Source organism: Rhinopithecus roxellana, chromosome 8 (genome assembly GCF_007565055.1).
Source record: "Rhinopithecus roxellana isolate Shanxi Qingling chromosome 8, ASM756505v1, whole genome shotgun sequence".
Classification (NCBI taxonomy): Eukaryota; Metazoa; Chordata; class Mammalia; order Primates; family Cercopithecidae; genus Rhinopithecus; species Rhinopithecus roxellana.
Genome location: NC_044556.1, coordinates 38,925,885 through 38,945,655, shown reverse-complemented (window position 1 = coordinate 38,945,655; position 19,771 = coordinate 38,925,885). Strand labels below are relative to the sequence as shown.

The 19,771-nt window shown below is 39.4% G+C and overlaps 1 protein-coding gene and 1 pseudogene across 2 annotated transcripts in view; both read left to right on the top strand.

Moving 5' to 3' along the window:
• CD58 (CD58 molecule) overlaps positions 1 to 19,771 on the top strand; it is a 56,382-nt gene that overhangs the window by 31,690 nt on the left and 4,921 nt on the right. Inside the window, exons 3-4 of the mRNA XM_010367904.2 lie at positions 3,427 to 3,690; positions 17,269 to 17,346. Coding sequence (XP_010366206.1) covers positions 3,427 to 3,690; positions 17,269 to 17,346 — 342 coding nt within the window. The remainder of the gene's footprint in view (positions 1 to 3,426; positions 3,691 to 17,268; positions 17,347 to 19,771) is intronic.
• Positions 4,250 to 8,483, top strand: LOC115899067 (annotated as a pseudogene). Its single transcript, XR_004058667.1, has one exon. The product of XR_004058667.1 is annotated as a nucleosome assembly protein 1-like 4 pseudogene (transcript).

The window sequence follows — 19,771 nt, the reverse complement described above, 5'->3', positions numbered from 1 at the left end:
GTTGGATAGGCCCTTCTACATTTGCTATCTGGCAACTGTTGTGTAATGAGATAGCTAGAAAGAGCTTCTGTATAGTCAAGGGAGTTCTAGCAACTTAGAAGATAATACTAACACTTCTCCATGTTTCCCCACAAATTACTTTCATATTCTGTTTTTTTTCTTTTCTTTTCTTTTTTACAAACCCTGCATGTGGCATTCAGCCATATTCTGTTTGACCTTTACAATGGCCTGATACAGCATTCCCTTTCACAGATGAAAATAAGACAGTTTAGGAGTCCGTTTCTCTGTTTGTAGAACAAGAGACCTGGATGGATGCTTTCTTAAAACTTCCAGCTCCTAAAAGGACTGTGGCCCCAGGTCACATAGCAGGCCAAGGCTAAGGCTTGATCAAACGTCCCAACTCCCAGTCAGTGACTCTTCTTATCATATCACATATACCCTCTGGGCAGCCTTGGCTTCCTGGAGTTGGAAACTCACAGCCAATGGCCATGTGCTCTATTACAGCTAGCATTTGTTAACTACTTATTCTGTGCAGACACTACATGTTAATTCATATATTGATTATTATCTGTATTAACTCATTTAATCTTATTACAGTCTAATAGAGTAAGTACTATTTGTGTCCTTATTGTAGAAAGGAGGAAACCTAGACACAGGTGATTTAAGTAACTTGCCCAATGTCAAATGGCTCTTAGCTGTCATGAAGCTGGGATATGAATTCAGGCAGTTGGGCTTCTGAGTCCATGGTAAACACCATACTGTACCTCTTTGGCGGTAGCTGGTAGAAGAATTTACATTTTGTTTGAAGACTGTCTCTCTGAATCTATCCTTCTATCCATCTGTCTCCCCATCTGTCCAGTACTACTTGTGAGGAGCCGTCTGTGTGCCTTGCATTATGTCAGGTGCTGTGGTTGAAAGGTGAGGCATACCTAGTCTTTGTCCTCCAAAGATGCACAGTCTCTGGGGCTGATGATGCACCTCTGCTCAGTTCAGAAAGTGCTGGATGAAAGACTAGACATTGGCAGAGCTAGATCAATACATTAGAATCTGTAACAGAACGAACAGGGCACACACATCAGAAGCACCTGGGATGGTGGGGCTCAGGAATCAGTATTTTTAACAAGCACCCTTGGTGATTCTTATGCACCTTAAAATTTGAGAAATGCTTCAAAGGACCATTTCTAAGGAAGTAGAAAGCTTGGTTTTCTGCCCCTGAGAAATGCCCAGCCTAGTTACAGAGGCAGGCATAAGTATATGAAATACTGAGAACAGGCATTTTTGAACTATTCTGGGGATGCATGTTCCTTGGAAGTCCCCTGAGGGCTGCTATGGGGTGGGGTTGGCAAAAGGGACCACAGGAAGTTAGGGGAGCAGGGCTCTAGGCTTTCAATTTTGAGTCAACTAGAGCAACTTCTTATCCATTGGACTAGATTGAACTGAAGATTTAATTCAGAGAAATTCCACTGCTTAAAAGATGATTAAAAGTCTTTTTAATTTACGAAAATCTTAAGGAAGTATGTAAGGACTTATGTGAGCTAGATTAAACTTAAAAGCTAGGAAGCCCCAAGTAGAAAGGGAAGTCGGTGTGTGCCTCTGGTTTCTACCAAGGCAGCTGAGTACATTATTTAACTGAGCGAGAAGGAATTCAGGAGGAGGAGGAGAAGATAGGGGAACCATTAAACACTTTTATTTTTCAGATTATAATTGGAGCATAAGCTATTAACTTGTTTTATATTATAAAACATCATTTTAAATGACACCATAGTATTCCATTATCTTGGTGAACCTAAATTTACTTAGATGCTCTTCTAATGGATGTTTATAATGTATCAATACTTTATTATCCCAGTGCTACCATGACCATTGTTGTATATTACATATGTTTTTGCATGTTTCCTCAAGCCTCTTATGATTAATTGCTGGAGGGTAGCTGAAATGCAAGAAGGCATATGAATTAACAAATAAATGACCAATAGGACAAAGTAATTAGCCTTGAGGCTTGTAAAGGGCAACAATGGCAGAATGTGACATGTTAGTGTCTTAACTCATAGATCCATGCTGCCTTAGCCAACAGGAGGCACTTCTTAGAGGAAGGGTGGGAATGAGGCCTCTGGACTGGCAGATCTGTGACACATGCTGCACCCGCTGCTGCCTATTAATAGGGCCAGCCCAACCAATAGGCAGGGCCCGACAAGGCTCTGTGTAGCTCCACCTTTCACAAAATGCTTTGAGTCAGATGTGTTATGGAATTAAAATTTCTTTTTTACATTTTGGAAAGGTAATACAAGGTATTTCCTCTGCATATTAAGCACCCCACTTAATTATGGGGAGCACCCTGTGGGTCAAGCATAGGAACAAGTATTTATTTCATTCCTATATATTTAGAGACAAGGTCTCAGTCTGATAGAGTCATAGCCCAGTGTGTGCAGTGAGCTAGAGTGAATTAGCACAATCATAACTTGCTGTAGCTTCAGACTCCTTAGTTCAAGTAGTCCCAAGTAGCTGAGACTATAGGCAGGAGCCATCATTGCTGGCTGATCTTTAAACTTTTTATAAAGACAGGGTCTTGCTATGTTGCCCAGGCTGGTCTTGAACTCTTGACCTCAAGCCATCCTGCTGCCTCAGCCTCCCAAAGTGCTGGGAGTATGTATGGCCATGAGCCACTGTGTCCTGCCAAGCACAGGAATATTTTTGTGGTGAAACGATAATGAATATTTGAAGTAAGTGAGAAAATAAAGACTATAAATCCTTGTGTTAATTCAGGTCAGGTCAGGATTTGCAGCTTAATGATTTTGCTACCAACTTGTGAAGACTCTTTTGGCTTCAGAGATTTTTTGATTTCAGAATTGAGGATAAGGGATTTGGGGCCTGTATTGGTCTGTTTTCACACTGCTATAAAGATCTATCTGAGACTGAGTAATTTATAAAGAAAAGAGGTTTAATGGACTCACAGTTCCGTATGGCTGGGGAGGCCTCAGGAAACTTACAATCACGGCGGAAGGCGATGGAGAAGCAAGGATTTTTTTCATAAGGCAGCAGGAGAGAGAGAGAACTGCCACACACTTTTAAACCAACAGATGTCATGAGAACTCACTCTCTATCATGAGAATAGCACGGGGAAACCACCCCCTATGGTACAATCACCTCCCACCAGGTCCTTCCCTTGACACATGGGGATTACAATCCAAGATGAGATTTGGGTGGGGACCCAGAGCGAAACCATATAAGGGTCTGAATTTATTCTGTTAAATTTGAACAGGTAGGTCTGACCTAGCAAAAGAAAGAATTCTCAGTCCTTGATGCTCAAGGAGTTTGTCTGCTCATCCTTTCAAGCTCGTAAGGAAGTTGGGAGCTCTTCATAAATTTGCAGATGATGAGTCTAAATATTACTATTTTCTGTACTAAATATTACACTTTTTTTTCCAGAGCCTCTTCCATCTCCTACACTAACTTGTGCATTGACTAATGGAAGCATTGAAGTCCAGTGCATGATACCAGAGCATTACAACACTCATCCAGAACTTAACACATACTCATGGGATTGTCCTTTGGAGCAATGTAAACATAACTCAACCAGGATATTTTTTAAGATGGAAAATGATCTTCCACAAAAAGTACAGTGTACTGCTAGCAATCCATTATTTACAAGAACATCATCAATCATTCCGGAAACCTGTATCCCAAGCAGTGGTGAGTAAATAACTAAATGTGTCATGGAGGCTTTCAAACCACAGATGTGGTGACTAACATAAGGTTCACAATTTTGAAATGTAAAACAAGTTACAATTTTTAACAGAAACCCCATTATAGATATAAAGATAACATTATTTAGCACTTTCTGTGTTGAGCACCATTCTAATACATATGTTCATTAATTCAATCTTCACTTATCCCTATTTCCTGGTGAGAAACCAACAGAGAGAGAGTTTAAGTTGTGTGCCCAAGGTAACAGCTAGTAAGTGGCAGAACCTGGCTTTGAGTAGAGGCTGTCTGGCTCTAGAGCCCATGGTTTTAACTATTCACAGTGCTGCTTTATAATATTGTTAATAATCATTATGTTCTCAAAGGTTACGTATCTACTACAGGAACATGCATTTGATATGTTTCCTTAGGCCTAACACTAAGTTAATATCATGACAATCTGTCTTGGCTATGATTTTCTAATGTTGTTTTAGTATTATTTACATTTGCAATTTTTATTATGTTTTTTACATTATATCCCCAGTTTAACAAACAAAAAGGTCAGTGACTTGAAAGTGGTTTATTAAAATATAAAGGAAAAGATGAAAATAGTAAATATTATTATTCAGAATAATATAATTGTAAATAGTGAACAGGATTCCAGGGCAAATAGAGAATATGGGTCTCTAGGGCTGGGATAAGGTGAGTCTATGAATGAAATTTTTCTGAACAAGCAGCTGAAACAGATAAGGGAAATTAGCAAATACAAGAAATATAAGAAACTTGGATTTTAACTGGTGAGCCACTCTAAGTCTCCCGTTTATTGTCCTTTCCGAACCCTTTCAAAGAATAACTTAAAGCCATTAAAGTTATGTTATTTTCAGACAAAGCAGAGTAACTTTTGGGAAAGACATTTTTCAAGAAGAAAAAGTGGACGTCCTCGTCAGGGCGGGCAGCGGCAGCCGCGGCTGCGGGCCTGGGGCTTGGGGCCTGGAGCCTGGGCCTGGGGCGGGGGCGGGCGGCCCCTCCCAGCACCCGGCGCGGCCCGCCCTGCCGCCCACCGCCCACCGTCCTGAAGTTGGTCAAGACGCTTTGTTCTGCGCTGCGGGCGGCTTCCTCGGCGGCCCAGCGGAGGAGGCGTAGACTGCGGTGAGCCCGCTATCTTGGCCAGGCCCATGTACCCCTCGACCCTAGCGGCATGCCAGGAGGAGAGTTCAGACTTCTCGTTTTTAAGGTGGAGACGTCCAGGACCTCTTTATTAGATGTTTAGGAATTTCAGTTTTTCCGTAGGGCAGTGGTCATCGTGAGCCTCTGTGGGGTCAGGCTGGGCTAACTGGGGTTTCGATTGTAAGTTTCGTGTGGCCGAGGACATGTCTGACTGGGAAGAAAGTCCTTGGCATTACTTCTTAGCTGTTGAGAGCTGTGCGGTGCGAGCGAGATGGGCGGCGCGCACTCCCCGAGGACTGGCCTGAGTGGCCTTAGCCTAGTTACTCACGAGACTTGGTTTACCAGACAAGGGGATAAAAACATTCAGATGGCAGATAACAGTTTCTCGGATGGGGTTCCTTCAGATTCCGTGGAAGCCGCTAAAAATGCAAGTAATACGGAAAAGCTCATGGATCAGGTGATGCAGAATCCTGGAGTTGTGGCAGCTTTACAGGAGCGACTTGACAATGCCCCTCACACCCCTTCCAGCTACATGGAAACTTTACCTAAAGCAGTAAAAAGAAGAATTAATGCACTGAAACAAATTCAGGTGAGATGTGCTCATATAGAAGCCAAGTTCTATGAAGAAGTTCATGACTTGGGAAGAAAGTACACAGCATTATACCAGCCTCTCTTTGACAAGAGAAAAGAATTTATCACCCGTGATGTTGAACCAACATCTGATATGGAATCAGAATGGCACAGTGAAAATGAAGAGGAGGAGAAATTGGCTGGAGACGTGAAAAATAAAGTAGTCATAACAGAAAAAGCAGCAGCAACAGCTGAAGAGCCAAATCCCAAAGGAATTCCAGAGTTCTGGTTTACCATCTTTAGAATTAGTCCAGGAGTATGATGAACCAATCTTGAAACACCTGCAGGATATTAAAGTGAAGTTTTCTAACCCTGGACAGCCTATGTCTTTTATATTAGAGTTCCACTTTGAACCCAACGACTACTTTACCAACTCAGTCCTGAGGAAAACCTGCAAGATGAAATCAGAACCAGATAAGGCTGATCCCTTTTCATTTGCAGGTCCTGAGATCATGGACTGTGACGGGTGTACTATTGACTGGAAGAAAGGAAAGAAAGTGACTGTCAAAATCATCAAGAAAAAGCAGAAGCATAAGGGTCGAGGCACTGTTAGAACAATTACTAAACAAGTATCCAGTGAGTCATTTTTCAACTTATTCAATCCACTGAAAGCGTCTGGGGATAGAGAATCACTGGATAAAGATTCTGAATTCGTATTAGCCTCTGATTTGGAAATTGGACTCTTTTTCCGTGAGCGGATAGTCTAAATTGGACACTTTCCATGGGCTGTGCTATACTTCGCTGGGGAGGCCTTAGAGGACGATGACAATTTTGATGAAGGTGAAGAAGAAGAGGAGGAATTAGAAGGTGACGAGGAGGGAGAAGATGAGGATGATGCGGAAATTAACCCCAACAAGGAACCCAGCCAGCTGGCGGAATGCAAGCAGCAGTACGAAGTGGAGGTGGGCGCCTGGCAGACCAGCTGTCGGGACTCCGGGCCTGTCCGGGAGGCCTCAGTCTTTGCCGCATGCGGCACAATCCCGTCGACAGCGCTTACTCCATCTAGTTAGTTTTCAAGTGCATGATTTTCACTTTCACTTTCCTTTTTTCCTTATTGTTTTGCTTAACTTGTACAGTGGCAACTGAAATGCATTTCAGAAATAGGAGGTTTCGTCCAGTACCCTCTGCAGCCTCGGTACCTGTAGCTCTGGACTTACCTGGGCCTTTCCCTGGGGGAGGGCCCCATAGACCACGTTGGGGTGGGATGGTGTGGGAGTCACTTGGTAAAAAGGGCCGAGGTCTGGTGATGAGGTTCCAGGGATCTAGAACCTCTCCTACCGCTCCTGCAGTTGGACTGAATTCTTCCCTTTCATTTGAAGAAATCCACTCGCTGTTTCCAGCCGCTTAACCTGCCGAGTGTACAGCCTGCATCACCTGCTGTATACTAATCATCTCAGAAGGGCTGTGTAGAGTAGGGCCCTGTTCTCCTTAGGATGTTGCTTCTTGATTTTCTTCTTTTAGGGTTGGGTCAGGGTTGTGGCACACCACCTCAGGCGAGAGCTGCCATAGGTCACTTCATATTTATTTATCCCTTCTTGCCTGTGAGGACTGTGGCCTTTTGCTGTCGCTCGTCCTTGCCATTTCTGAACCACCCTGGTGACCTAAGCAGGAATATGTGCCACTTCTTAGCAGGAGCGAGGGCTGTGCGGAAGAAACACTGCTTCCTGCCACCAGGGCTGAAGACACGAGCCTGTCCTCGTGACATAGGCACCGCCCTGCTGCCGGAGCCGGGATTCGGCGATCTTCTCCAGTGAGGGACTGGGCTGGGAAGTCCTGCGTTTCATTTGAGCATATGAGCGTCAAGTCCTGCTTTCTCAGTAGCCCCCTTGCTGAGCCCTACCATTCATCCTGTCTGAAGGTCCTGGTTTGGTGTGACAGCTTGGTGGCTGGCGAGTGGGGTTTCCAAGTGGGTGACAGTGCTCTCCAGCAGCCTGGGATGGCTGTGTCCGCACTGACCAGGCCTGTAGAGAGTGCTCAGCCTAACCTTAGAAGACATTTATAACTGAATACAGTGTTTTCAATTTGCACATAATAGTTAGAATATTCTATTAAAGTTATGAAACATGGAGAAAAAAAAGAAAAAGTGCAAATGAGTTCCAATTTATAACTGATAGATTTGATTCGTGAAGACAGAGAAAAGATCAAACCCACAGAAGTGTCACTCTGTTTGTACAAGTCACACAATGGCAAGAAGTTTTTAAAACGAGCTGCAAAGTTATAATAGTTAAGCTTGGAGCAAACACTCCTTTATTAATTCTACCTTTTGAGTGTTACATAATACCCAAGGCATACAATATGGAAATGCAATTTGTTGTAAAAGCAGATAGTTGCTTTATAATGGGAACAAAAAATAAAACCAGTATGCTTTTGCCTTTTGGTATATGTATGCTGCATCTAACTGACGAGGAGGAAGAAGATGACTACATATAGACATAGCAAGCAAGTTGAAATCTTGAAAAGTTTTAAGTGTTCCAAGAGACAAAATACTTGAAGGAAATAATTTCTGAGTAAGATCCCTCTACAGAATTACATGGAATATTTTAGGGGATTTTTAAAGGTTTTGCCCTGGCACCAGTTTTAACTTTATGTTTGCCATTAGAGTTGAAGACACAAAGTAAGATTACTCTTACTGAAAGTAAGATTACTTTCCTTGTAGATAGTCTGGTAAAAGATCATAAGAGGGAATAATATTCCTCTTATTGATTTAAAATAAGTACTATTAATTTGAAAAAATTATTTTAATTATTAAATAATGGTGATTCATCCATCCTTCTTTTACATTTTCTTCCAAATTGATAGTTCACATATATACAATAGATTTTGAAAGTTTGAGGAATGTTGCTTGATAGGTCTTAGGTTTAAATCCTGGAGTAGTGTTGACATCTGAGACATACATCTGGGCTTCTGACCCTGGTTTCTGTTAACCACATGTTGGAGGACCTTCTTTTAAAATACAAACCAAGAACTGAACTTAACGATCTTAATGGTTCTTTTGAACAATAACAGTCTAGGATCTTTTTTTTTTTTTTTCCTGTGATGATTTTTGAATGCTTTTGTGTGGAACCACATGCATCATAACAGATATAAATCCGTGAAAGTATAACAGTTAAATACTAGATCTTACTTTTTCAGGTTTTGATTTCTCATCTAAACTTTCCAATGCTTTGTCAGTGAAGCAAACTAACTCACATTGACTAGCCTGCTCTTCTTTAGCAAACCCTTCAAATAAATGCCTCATTTCCTCCTCACCACTGTCATTTTAGATTGGCCAGACGGTTGTTACTTACCTTTTAAGAAGGAGGAGACAGGTGGCGGGGCATGGTGGCTCACACCTGTAATTCCAGCACTTTGGGGGGGCCAAGGCAGGCAGATCACGAGGTCAGGAGATCGAGACCATCCTGGCTAACACGGTGAAACCCCATCTCTACTAAAAATACAAAAAATTAGTCGGGCATGGTGGCAGGCACCTGTAGTCCCAGCTACTCAGGAGGCTGAGGCAGGAGAATGGTGTGAACCTGGGAGGTGGAGCTGGCAGTGAGCTAAGATGGTGCCACTGCACTCCAGCCTGGGTGACAGAGCAAGACTCTGTTTCAAAAAAAAAAAAAAAAGAATGAGGAGACAGGTTGAACCAGGTGGGGTGACTTGCCCAAGGTCATTTAAGTATTGGAGATAGAATTAAAATTTAGGTATTTGAATTCTAGAGTGTTTTTGTATGATACCATCCTGACTATACATCTCAAATCAAAGTTTAAAGTTTTCTTTGATTTATTCATAGGAGTGAGCTAGAGAAACCCATACCATGTAGATATACATAGTAGATATTGGTCAAATGTTACTTGATTTTAAATCTCATTTTCTCATGTTTCTTGTAACATTTTGTCTAGTAGGACTTTTTGTGGTTTGTGGTCATTTTAGCCATTACATCTACTGTCATACCATCACTGCAACCCAGAAATGGGGTGATGGGGTTATTAACTAGTTAAACACAATCTAAAGGAAAATTTTAGAGATAGTTAAGATTGATGACGGAGTTCTTGTCCACCTCCTATTGTATCGAGGGAATGAACTAATATTTACTGAAGGCCTCCTCCGCAACAAACTCCTGTAAATGATTTACGTAAATGTGTCACATTTAATCCACACAACCAACCAATGGTGTGGGTATTTATAAAGGAGGTATCTGAGGCACAGTGAGGCTAAATAACTTGACCAAATATACACATTTATTAAGTGCAAAGCCAGGATTTGACATTCAACTCCATCTGAACTCAAAGCACTATGTCTTCCCCACTGTATTGGTAAGTGACAGTAAGAAGATAACTCAAAGATGTAGAATTATAATCTGGAATTGGAATTTACTTCCATTGATAAACCATTTGAAAATTGCAGCTCCAACGCATTGGGAGATGGAAAGAAAGCTAGTGAGCAATTATTTATTGCCTTTGTGTCATGCTCCTACAGTTTGCTCCTCCTTATCTCCTTATCTGTGGTCAGAGTAGATAGCATGGAGGTTTTATGCCCATGCTACAGATTTTCAGAGACCTCAAGGTCAGAAAGCTGGTTTATGGCAGCATGTGAATATAGACGGACTTACACAGATTAGAAAATTGAGAAGTTGAGGGCAGGAGAAAATTCTGGATAGAAGACAACATGGGATCGGGAGTGAGAAAACCTGGGTCCTAGACCTGATTTCATTGCTTACTGGCAGTGTGAATGTGGGGGATAATAACACTTACTTTATAAGGGCTGAGGAAATTAAATAAAATAGCATATGGGAAAGGGTATTGATGATGGTTAGTCACCATAAAACTGGTAGTTGTTATTCAGGATACAGGAAGAGTTTCAAGAGACAGGACATTTGGTATAACATTATATACAACCAATGGTTTAAGGAGGACAATGTAGAAGAGGTTGTGGATTTGCACTTCGGAGGTCATTGTTGACAGACCTTGTAAATAGATGAGGGTAGGAACCAGATTCCTGGGCTTTAAGTAAGAAGAGGGATAGTCCAATAGGCCAGTTATATATCTGGCTGTGAAAGAGGAAAAGAAAATCTGAGTACCTTTGAGAGTCAAAGGTTATTTCCAGATTAAAGAAACCTAGTGGACTTGATCATTCTCTTTTAGATAACTGCTGGGAAGAAGTTGGGTGATTGTAACACCCTCCACATCGACACAGAACTGTAATCGGGAGCCCAGGGAAAGTGCATATTTTTTGAAGGAGTAGGCAAGAAGATATTCTCTAGAGTACCAGTTTCCAACTGTTGTCCACATTTATGGACCAAGAACATAAAAGAAACATTGCTCAGCTCTAACCTGAAGTTATGTAGAACAAACATTGTTCTGAGTTCAACTAGACGATTTTTCTTTCATAGCTGGGGTGGACATTATGTTACCTGCAGGGAGTAAGTCACTGAAGGACCCTGAAGGTAGAGCCTCAAAAAAACACCCTTTGATCTTACTCCTAAAAAAAAATGGGAGAAATTGGAAAAATTCATCATAGAAACACAAAAATATGGAGAAGTAGGAAAAAGGAGAAGAAAGAAAGAAATGCAGCATAGGAAATAATATTATGTAGACTGAAATGAAGAATGTTAAGAATATTTGAACAAAGTTTGAACCAGATAAAATGTAACAGGCAGAAACAGAAGTAGGAGAATTTTTGGACTGATTTAAGTTGGTCTCTTGTGACTTTTATGACTTTCCACCAGGAAGAATAGTGATTAAGAATGTGCACTCTGCTTTTAAAAATTGAGAAAGAAGGCTGCATGCAGTGGCTTATGCCTATAGTCCCAATACTTTGTGAGGCCAAGACAGGAGGATTGCTTGAGGCTGAGAGTTTGAGACCAGCCTGGGCAACATAGGGAGACCCTATCTCTACTAAAAATTAAAAGATTACTGAGGTGTTGTGGCATGTGTCTGTAGTCCTCGCTACTTGGGAGACTGAGGTGGGAGGATCACTTGAGCCTGGTAGTTTAAAGAAATCAAATCAATAATTAATAATCTTCCAAAACAGAAAGCACCAGGTTCAGATGGGTTCACTGGTGAATTCTACCAGATATTTAAGGAAGAAATATCAATTCTCTATAATCTATTTTAGAAGATAGAAGAAGAGGGCATACTTTCTAACTCATTTTATGAGGCCAGCATTATTCTTGTGCTAAAACCAAAAAACAATACAAGAAAAGAAAATTAAGACAAATATTTCTCATGAACATATATGTAGAAATCTTAAACAAAATATTAGCAAATTGAATCCAACAGCATATAGATAGAATTATACATCATGACTAAGTGGTATTTATCTCAGGTATGCAAGGCAGGTTCAACATATGAAAATCAGGTAATCCGTCACATTGACAGACTATGAAAGAAAAATCACATGATCATACCAATAGATACAGAAAAAGCATTTGACAAAATCCAACATCAATTTATGATAAAAACTCTCAGTAAACTAGGAATAGAGGGGAAACTTTTTCAGTTTGTTAACAAATGCCTACAAAAAACCCTGCAGCTAACATCATCTGTAATGGTGAGAAACTTGAAGTTTTCCCACTAAGACCAGGAACAAGGAAAGAATGTTCTTCTCACCACTCCTTTTCAATATTGTATTATAAGCACTAACTAATGCCATAAGACAAGAAAAGGAAATAAAATTTATACAGATGAGAAGAAAGAAAGAAACTTGTTTTGGTTCTCAGATGACATGAATATCTATGTATATAATCCAAATGAATTGACAGAAAACCTCCTGGAACTAATAAAAAACTATAACAAGGTTGTAGGATACAAAGTTAATATACAAAAGTCAATCACTTTTCTATATAACAGCAATGAACAAGTGGAATTTGAAGTTTAAAACACAACACCATTTACCTTAGCAGCCCAAAAATGCAATACTTAGGTACAAGTCTAACAAAATACGTACCAGATTTATATGAGAAAATCAACAAAACTGATGAACAAAATCAAAGAACAAAATAAATGGAGAGAGATTCTGTGTTCATAGATAGGAAGACTCCTTATTGTGAAGATGTCGGTTATTTCCAATTTGCTCTATAAATTCAGTGCAATCCCAAGCAAAATATCAGAAGTCATTTGTGGATATCAACAAACTGATTTTAAAGTTAAATGGGCAGGCAAAAGACCAGAATAGCCAGCAAAATATTGAAGGAGAACAAAATTGGAGGACTGATACTCCTCAACTTCAAGACTTACTATAAAACTACACTAGTCAACATAGTGTGGTACTGGTGGAAAAATAAAAGACAAATAGATCAGTGAATCGGAATAGAGAGCCCAGAAATAGACCAACATAAATATGGTCAACTGATCTTTGATAGAGGAGCAAAGACAATACAATGGAGCAAAGATGATCTTTTCAACAAATAGTGCTGTAAAAATTGGACATACACATGCAAAAAAAATGAATCTAAACACAGACCTTATGCCCTTCACAAAATTGTACTCAAAATGGACCATAGATTTAAATGTAAAATACAAAACCATAAGACCCCTAAAACATAAGAGAAAACCTAGATAACTTTGGATATGGTGATGACTTTTTAGCTGCAACACCAAAGACATGATTCATGAAAGAAATAATTGGTAAGCTGTACTTCATTGAAATTAAAAACATTGCTCTGTGAAAGACAATTTTAAGAGAATTAGAAGCCAAGCCACAGACTGGGAGAAAATATTTGCAAAAGACACATCTGATAAAATATACAAAAAAAACCTCTTAAAACTCAACAAGAAAAACACAAGCAACCCAATTAAAAAATGAGTGAAAGACCTCATCAGACAGCTCTCCAAAGAAGATATACAGATAGCAAGTAGGGATATAAAAATATATTCTTGGGCTGGGCACGGTGGCTCACACCTGTAATTCCAGCACTTTGGGAGGCTGAGGCAGGTGAATCACCTGAGGTCAGGAGTTCAAGACCAGTCTGGCCAACATGGGGAAACCCCATTTCTACTAAAGTTACAAAAATTAGCTGGACATGTCCTATGTCAACAGGCATCAGGAAAATGGAAACTAAGACAACAATGAAATATCACTTCACGCCTATCACACTGACCAAAATCTGGACAGCACCAAATGCCGATGAGAACGTGGAGCAACTCTTATTCATTGCAGGTGGGAATGCAAAATGGTACAGCCACTTTGGAAGACAGTTTGGCAGTTTCTTACAAAACTGTACATACTCTTACCATTCAGCACAACAGTCATGCTTCTTTCTATTTACCCAAAGGCATTAAAAAAAAAAACTTATGTTGACATAAAAACCCGCACACGGATGGTTATAGCATCTTTATTAATAATTGCCAAAACTTGGAAGCAACCAAGATGTCCTTCAGTAAATGAATAGACAAATAAACCGTGGCACAAACAGACAGTAGAATATTATTCAGCACTGAAAAGAACTATCAAGTCATGAAAAGACATGAAGGAAACTTAAATTCATATTACTAAGTCAAAGAATCCAATCTGAACAGACTACATGCTATGTAATTTTACCTATATGACATTCTGGAAAAGGCAAAACTGTGGAGACTATAAAAAGATTAGTGGTTGGCAGGGGATATGAATAGGTGGAACACAGAGGAGTTTGGGGGCAGTGAAAATACTCTGTATGATACTGTAACGATGTTATACATTTGTCCAAACCCACAGAATGTACAACTGAATGCTAATGTAAAGTATGGATTTTTTAGTGATAATGATGTATCAGAGTAGTTTCATTAATTCTAAAAAATGTAGCACTCTGGTGAGGGATGTTGATAAGGGGGAGGCTATGCATGTATAGGGGCAGGGTATATGTGCAAACTTTCTGTAACCTCTGTTCAGTTTTTTTGTGAACCTGAAACTCAAAAATATTTAAAGCCAAATGAAGCTAATGTACTAAGCCATGAATCAAGTTTGTGGAATAACCCCAAATAGAGGAACAATTCCAAGTGTTTTAAAAACATAGTAATTTGGGTGCATATTTCAAGGGGCTGCATTCTAAGGATATAAGAACTACAAAGAAAAAAATTGTAATGTTTTAAGTAATTATATAGTTAGTGGTAATGCTGGTATTTGGTTACTATTGAGTATGTACTGCAGGAAAGTGCAAGTGAATATTTATATTGTTGTTATTGAATATTGGGATATTTGGCATGAAAGAAAGGAGATTCAGCTGTAAATTGATTAGGTTAAGTAAAAACTGTAGCCCTGGATTTATTTAAAGGTATTAATTTGAACCATATGAAATTGCTGTTTCTCTAGTCAAAAACCATTGAATCTTGGCAACTGAATAGGGTTCAACATAATGCCAGCATGACCTATCAATGTATTTTGTCTCTTAGAAAATCATGTATTTCCTGGTCCTGTCCTTTGAAATGTTCTAGAAACAAGAGCCAATCTCATAGCAATTTGCATGCTTCTTGATTCTTGGACCCAGATTTGAGTGACCAGTGTTACCTGGTGTGCCCAGACTTCCCAGTTTCAACACCCAAATTTCACATCCCAGGAAACTCCTCAGTTTCAGGAAAACCAGGATGATTGGCCACCTTCACCCAGATTATGGTATCTAATTACCATTTCCCATGAAAATGAACCAGGGCCTTTGGGACAATTGGCTGATTCCATATCTGGCGCATGGAATGCATTAAAATAAGCCTTGAATATCTTGTTTTACCACATAACAAGAAAGCTATCAAAAAGACTTACTATGATGGTACCAACAGGACTCAGGAGCCACTCTGAAGAGGTTCCCTCTGGCCAAAAATAAGACAATTGGAACATCAATAAGAATAACAACTTCAGTAGATTGAAACACATCAATTGTGCTCAGTTCATGAGGTCATAATGGTACTAAAAACAAATTTAAAAACTCATTGGTCATCTCTAGAGAATGCTTGGGAGCTAACTCATTATTTTGAAAAAACAGTAAAGAAAGAGAAGAATCAAACACGGTTTTTCCTTTATAAACTGAACCTCAGAGTAACCACATTGTTGATGGGGGCAGTTTATCTTTATGTGAAGATTGTAGTTAGTAAAGAAGTAATGATAGACTAAACCACTCTGCAAACCCTTGATGAAATTATGGCTCTAGACAATGATCTTCAATGGCATTGACATCCATGAAAAGAAAAGCAACCAGGCATTGTATGCCACCTGAGGAAAGTATACAAACACTACTTGGGGAGTATTATTGCCAAAAAAAATCTGAATTCTGCTACTAAAGAAGCGAAAATGATGTTCAGGGGCACCTATCAGTTTCTTCTCAAATCTGACCAATAGGTGACTGCCTATTTGTTCCAACACACCTGTGTTCTTAATAAAAGGAAAGTGTGATCGTATTCTTATGTATTCATTCATTTTCTCTCTCTCTTCCTCCTCTCCTTTCCTTTCCCCTCCTTTCCCATATCCATGTCACATTTGCTCTTAGTGACCCCTCCCCAATCCTTTAGCAGTGCATTGTGAACTCTGATTTTGGATTTTCAATAGCTGGATAGAGTTTACCTCGTGAACATACCACAGTTTTTTGTGAAAACAAGGGGCTGCTGTGAAAACAACTTAGGTTATTTTTGCCTTATGGTATACTAAGTAAGGCTGCAGTAAATATCTTTGTGCCTTTTTAGGGGGAGAAGAAGGGCACACCATTGGTAGTTTCCCCAGGATGACATCTTAGAAATGGAATTGCAGAGTCACAAAATATTAATAGAGATACCAATAACATCTACTCAATAGGTTAATGACAATATATAACAGCTGTTCTTGAGTGCAACTACCCTATGAGATAAGTATATTTATTAGTCCCATGTATAGTTACCCTAGGAGAAAATGGAGGCACTGAGAGGTTAAGGCACTTGCCCAACATTGTAATGACTTAGTGAGACTATAGTCACATGAGTTAGTACAATGCCTAGATGCTTCATGATAAATATTTTTAAGGCTTATTATATACAACTGCCAGAGTTGCCCTACCAAACACAATGCCAAGTTCTGCTTCCACTGGCAGTATGAAATGGTCAGAAACAAACCTTCTAGTGGAACATTTGCTTCTTTTATTAAATAACACAGGGTCTGGAATGTATCAAGCTTGTGCATATAAGTTTGTTTAGAAATAGTCGAATCTTGTTATTCATAGTAGTTCTACAGAGTCAAGTTAACACTGAAATAGCAAGTACTGAAGTAATGTTCCTGGGGGAAATACAGGGGTAGGTTCCTGTAAGCCTCTAGTCATAACATTTTTGTTAATGATCTGTTTATAACCTTGTTTTATGTGTGTTTTGTTTGAATAAACCTTAATATATAGTGTTGACTTATTAACATTAAACTCATAGCCAACAGCACTATAACTCATGCCTAAGTGAAGCTTATCTAATACACCTATTTTCTCTGCAAGGCACATCACAGCCTTCTTGCACTTAGGAACTCTTGTCAGCACTTCAACACTATACTTTGGGACCATTTAAAATAGTGAAATCACCAACAAAAAAGCATAAAAATGCAAAATCATGGCACTAAATAGACTGCAAATAGGACACTTGTTAACAGTGTAAGAACTGAAACAAGAAGGCAGAGCTTCACTTTTTCCACCTCTGCTGGGAATCTGCTTATTGGGTGACTCAAAAGTTTTCATCACTGTTCTTATGTCTGAGAATGACTGCTATGGGTATTGATTTGTGGACTACAGATAAATTTCAGCAAATAAGCAAATTGCAAGGTGGAATCTGCAAATAATGAGGATCCATTCTGATCAGTTCAACTAGTTGAATTTCTTTTCTTTTTTTATAGGTTATTCAAGACGCAGATATGGACTTATACCTTTACCATTAGTAATTGTAACATGTGTTGTGCTGTATGTGCTGTATGGTATGTATGTTTTTTAAAACAAAATAATTTTCAAACTTGCATTGGTTTTCCAAAGGCCAGAAAATAGTTTAAGGATGAAAATAAAGTTTGAAATTTTAGATATTTGAAAAGAAACAAAAACTCTTTTGCTTTACGTGTGTGGGACTGCTGAGCATGCTAGGTTCCTCCAAAGACCCTACATTATCTCAAGGTAGAATGAATCCTTGGGCCACAGAGAGCTTTACAGGCCTGGGAACACAGCCTGGACCTGTTGCATAGTCTTCTTTTACCTGTGATCTGCTTCAAAATATAGTTAAACTTCTGGTCTTCAAGTCGGAGTTTGCTAAGGACTTCTTTAGGCTGCCACCTTTGTAATTTTCATGTCATATACCACGAATGGGGCTCCCAGGTAGGAAAGGAGTTTTGGTTGAGTTAAGTGACTTGTGTAATACAAGTAATCGTGCTTGTATTACTTCCTGAGCCTTTCTCAGGCCCCCAGCGATCTTGGGCCAGTCACACAGCTTGGAGAATTTGTTCCCAGCCTGTTCATTCCTGGTAATGAGTAATCCCTCTCAAATCCCAAAGGACAGAGAGCAGGCTGTAAATCTGAAGAGTAGATATTCTTGATGCCACAGCAGTTTCCATATCAGCCTTCAGCAAAAAGAAATAGACCAGACAGAGAATGCCAAAAAGTAAACTTTCTACAAGTGATAGCATCTAGGACCCATTATGTCTTGAATCAAGTTTGTAAACTAGTTTCGGTCTCCCTAGACCTGCACTGTTCAGTATAGTAGCCAATTAGCCACATGTGATTATTTAAATATAGAATTTAAAATGAAATACCATTAAATGTAAGATTCATTCCTCAGTTGCACTAACCACCTTTCAGGTACTCAATACCTACATCTGGCTAGTGGCTACCATACTGGATAGCCCAGATAAGGAATAATCCTATCATTGCCGAAAGTTTTCTTGGTCATTGCAGACCTAGACTATTTTGGGATATCAGTGCTAAATATAATTTCCTGAAAATAACATTTTCATATTATAAGTTGTAAATACCATGAAAATCCATCCCTAAGTAATAGATTATCAATCAGTTGACTTTCCACTAAACAGTATTATAACAATCAGCTGAAGAAAGTTTTCAGCTATTATCCGGTGCATAAAATATTTTGGGAGCTCAAATTTTTAAAAAATCTATTTTAATCCCCAAATAGCAGTATAATAGTTAATTATCTCCTGAACAGGTTGGTTCTAGAATCCAAAATCATTTTCCACTCAGATCTAATTGTTGTTGTAGATCTCAATTAAAGGACTAACCCAGGATGTCTGAACTAAAGAGAGGTGGCACTGAGTTTCCATAGAACTTCAAAACAATTGGATTTAACTTAAAAAAAAAAAAATGTTCATTCAGTATACAGAAAATTACTCCCATGGTCAGTACTGTTAGCCCCAGATAATCTGAAAAAATTTGTTCTTAAAAAAAAATTGGAGGCCAGGCATAGTGGCTCATGCCTGTAATCCCAGCACATTGAGAGGTTGAGGTGGGTGCATCACTTGAGCCCAGGAGTTTGAGACCAGCCTGGACAACATGGTGAAACACTATCTCTACAAAAAATTACAAAAATTAGCCAGGCATGGGGGTACATGCCTGTAGTCCTAGCTATTCAGGAGACTGAGGCGGGAGGGAGGCAGAGGTTGCAGTGAGCTGAGATTGTGCCACTGCACTCCAGCCTGGGTGATGGAGTGAGACCCTGTCTCAAAAAACAAACAAAAAACCTCAGCAAGCATCTCAACCTTTAAGCAACCTTAATGTCATTAATTGGGAAACAGTGAGATGTTTGTCATGGAACCTTCAGAAGAGGAAAGAGTTGAATGAAAACAGCTCCAGCTGCCTAGTTGTAGTTGACAGACAACTTTATAAGCTCTAGTCAACCCTATTGACTAGGCTTCTGGACCACTAGCATACTTCTAGGGTAGGGCGGATGCCTACTGTGGGCAGGAAAGCAATGCATGCGTGTGTGGGAGCACTGTCTTGATGTCTGAAATAGTAGCCATGAGCTACATGTGGCTATGGAGCACTTCAAATGTGGGAGTCCAAATTATCATGTGCTGTGAGTATAAAATAATAAGTTTCTAAGACCGTGTGTGAAAGAATGTAAAATATCTCATTAGAAAATGTTTATATTGAGTACATGTGGAAATAATTTTATATTTGTGGCAGATTGTGTTAAATAAAATATTAAAAATTACCTTTTTCTTACTTTGTAATGTGGTTGCCAAAAATTTTAAATTGCTTATGTGGCTTGCATTATATTTCTATTGGACAGCACTGGTCCAACCCATTTTAGCCTTCCCTGCATCTTCAGCCTTATGCATAAGGTAAAATTAGCTATTTTGCCAACAGTTTTTGCATTTGGTTTTCTATCATGTTCTGACCAAT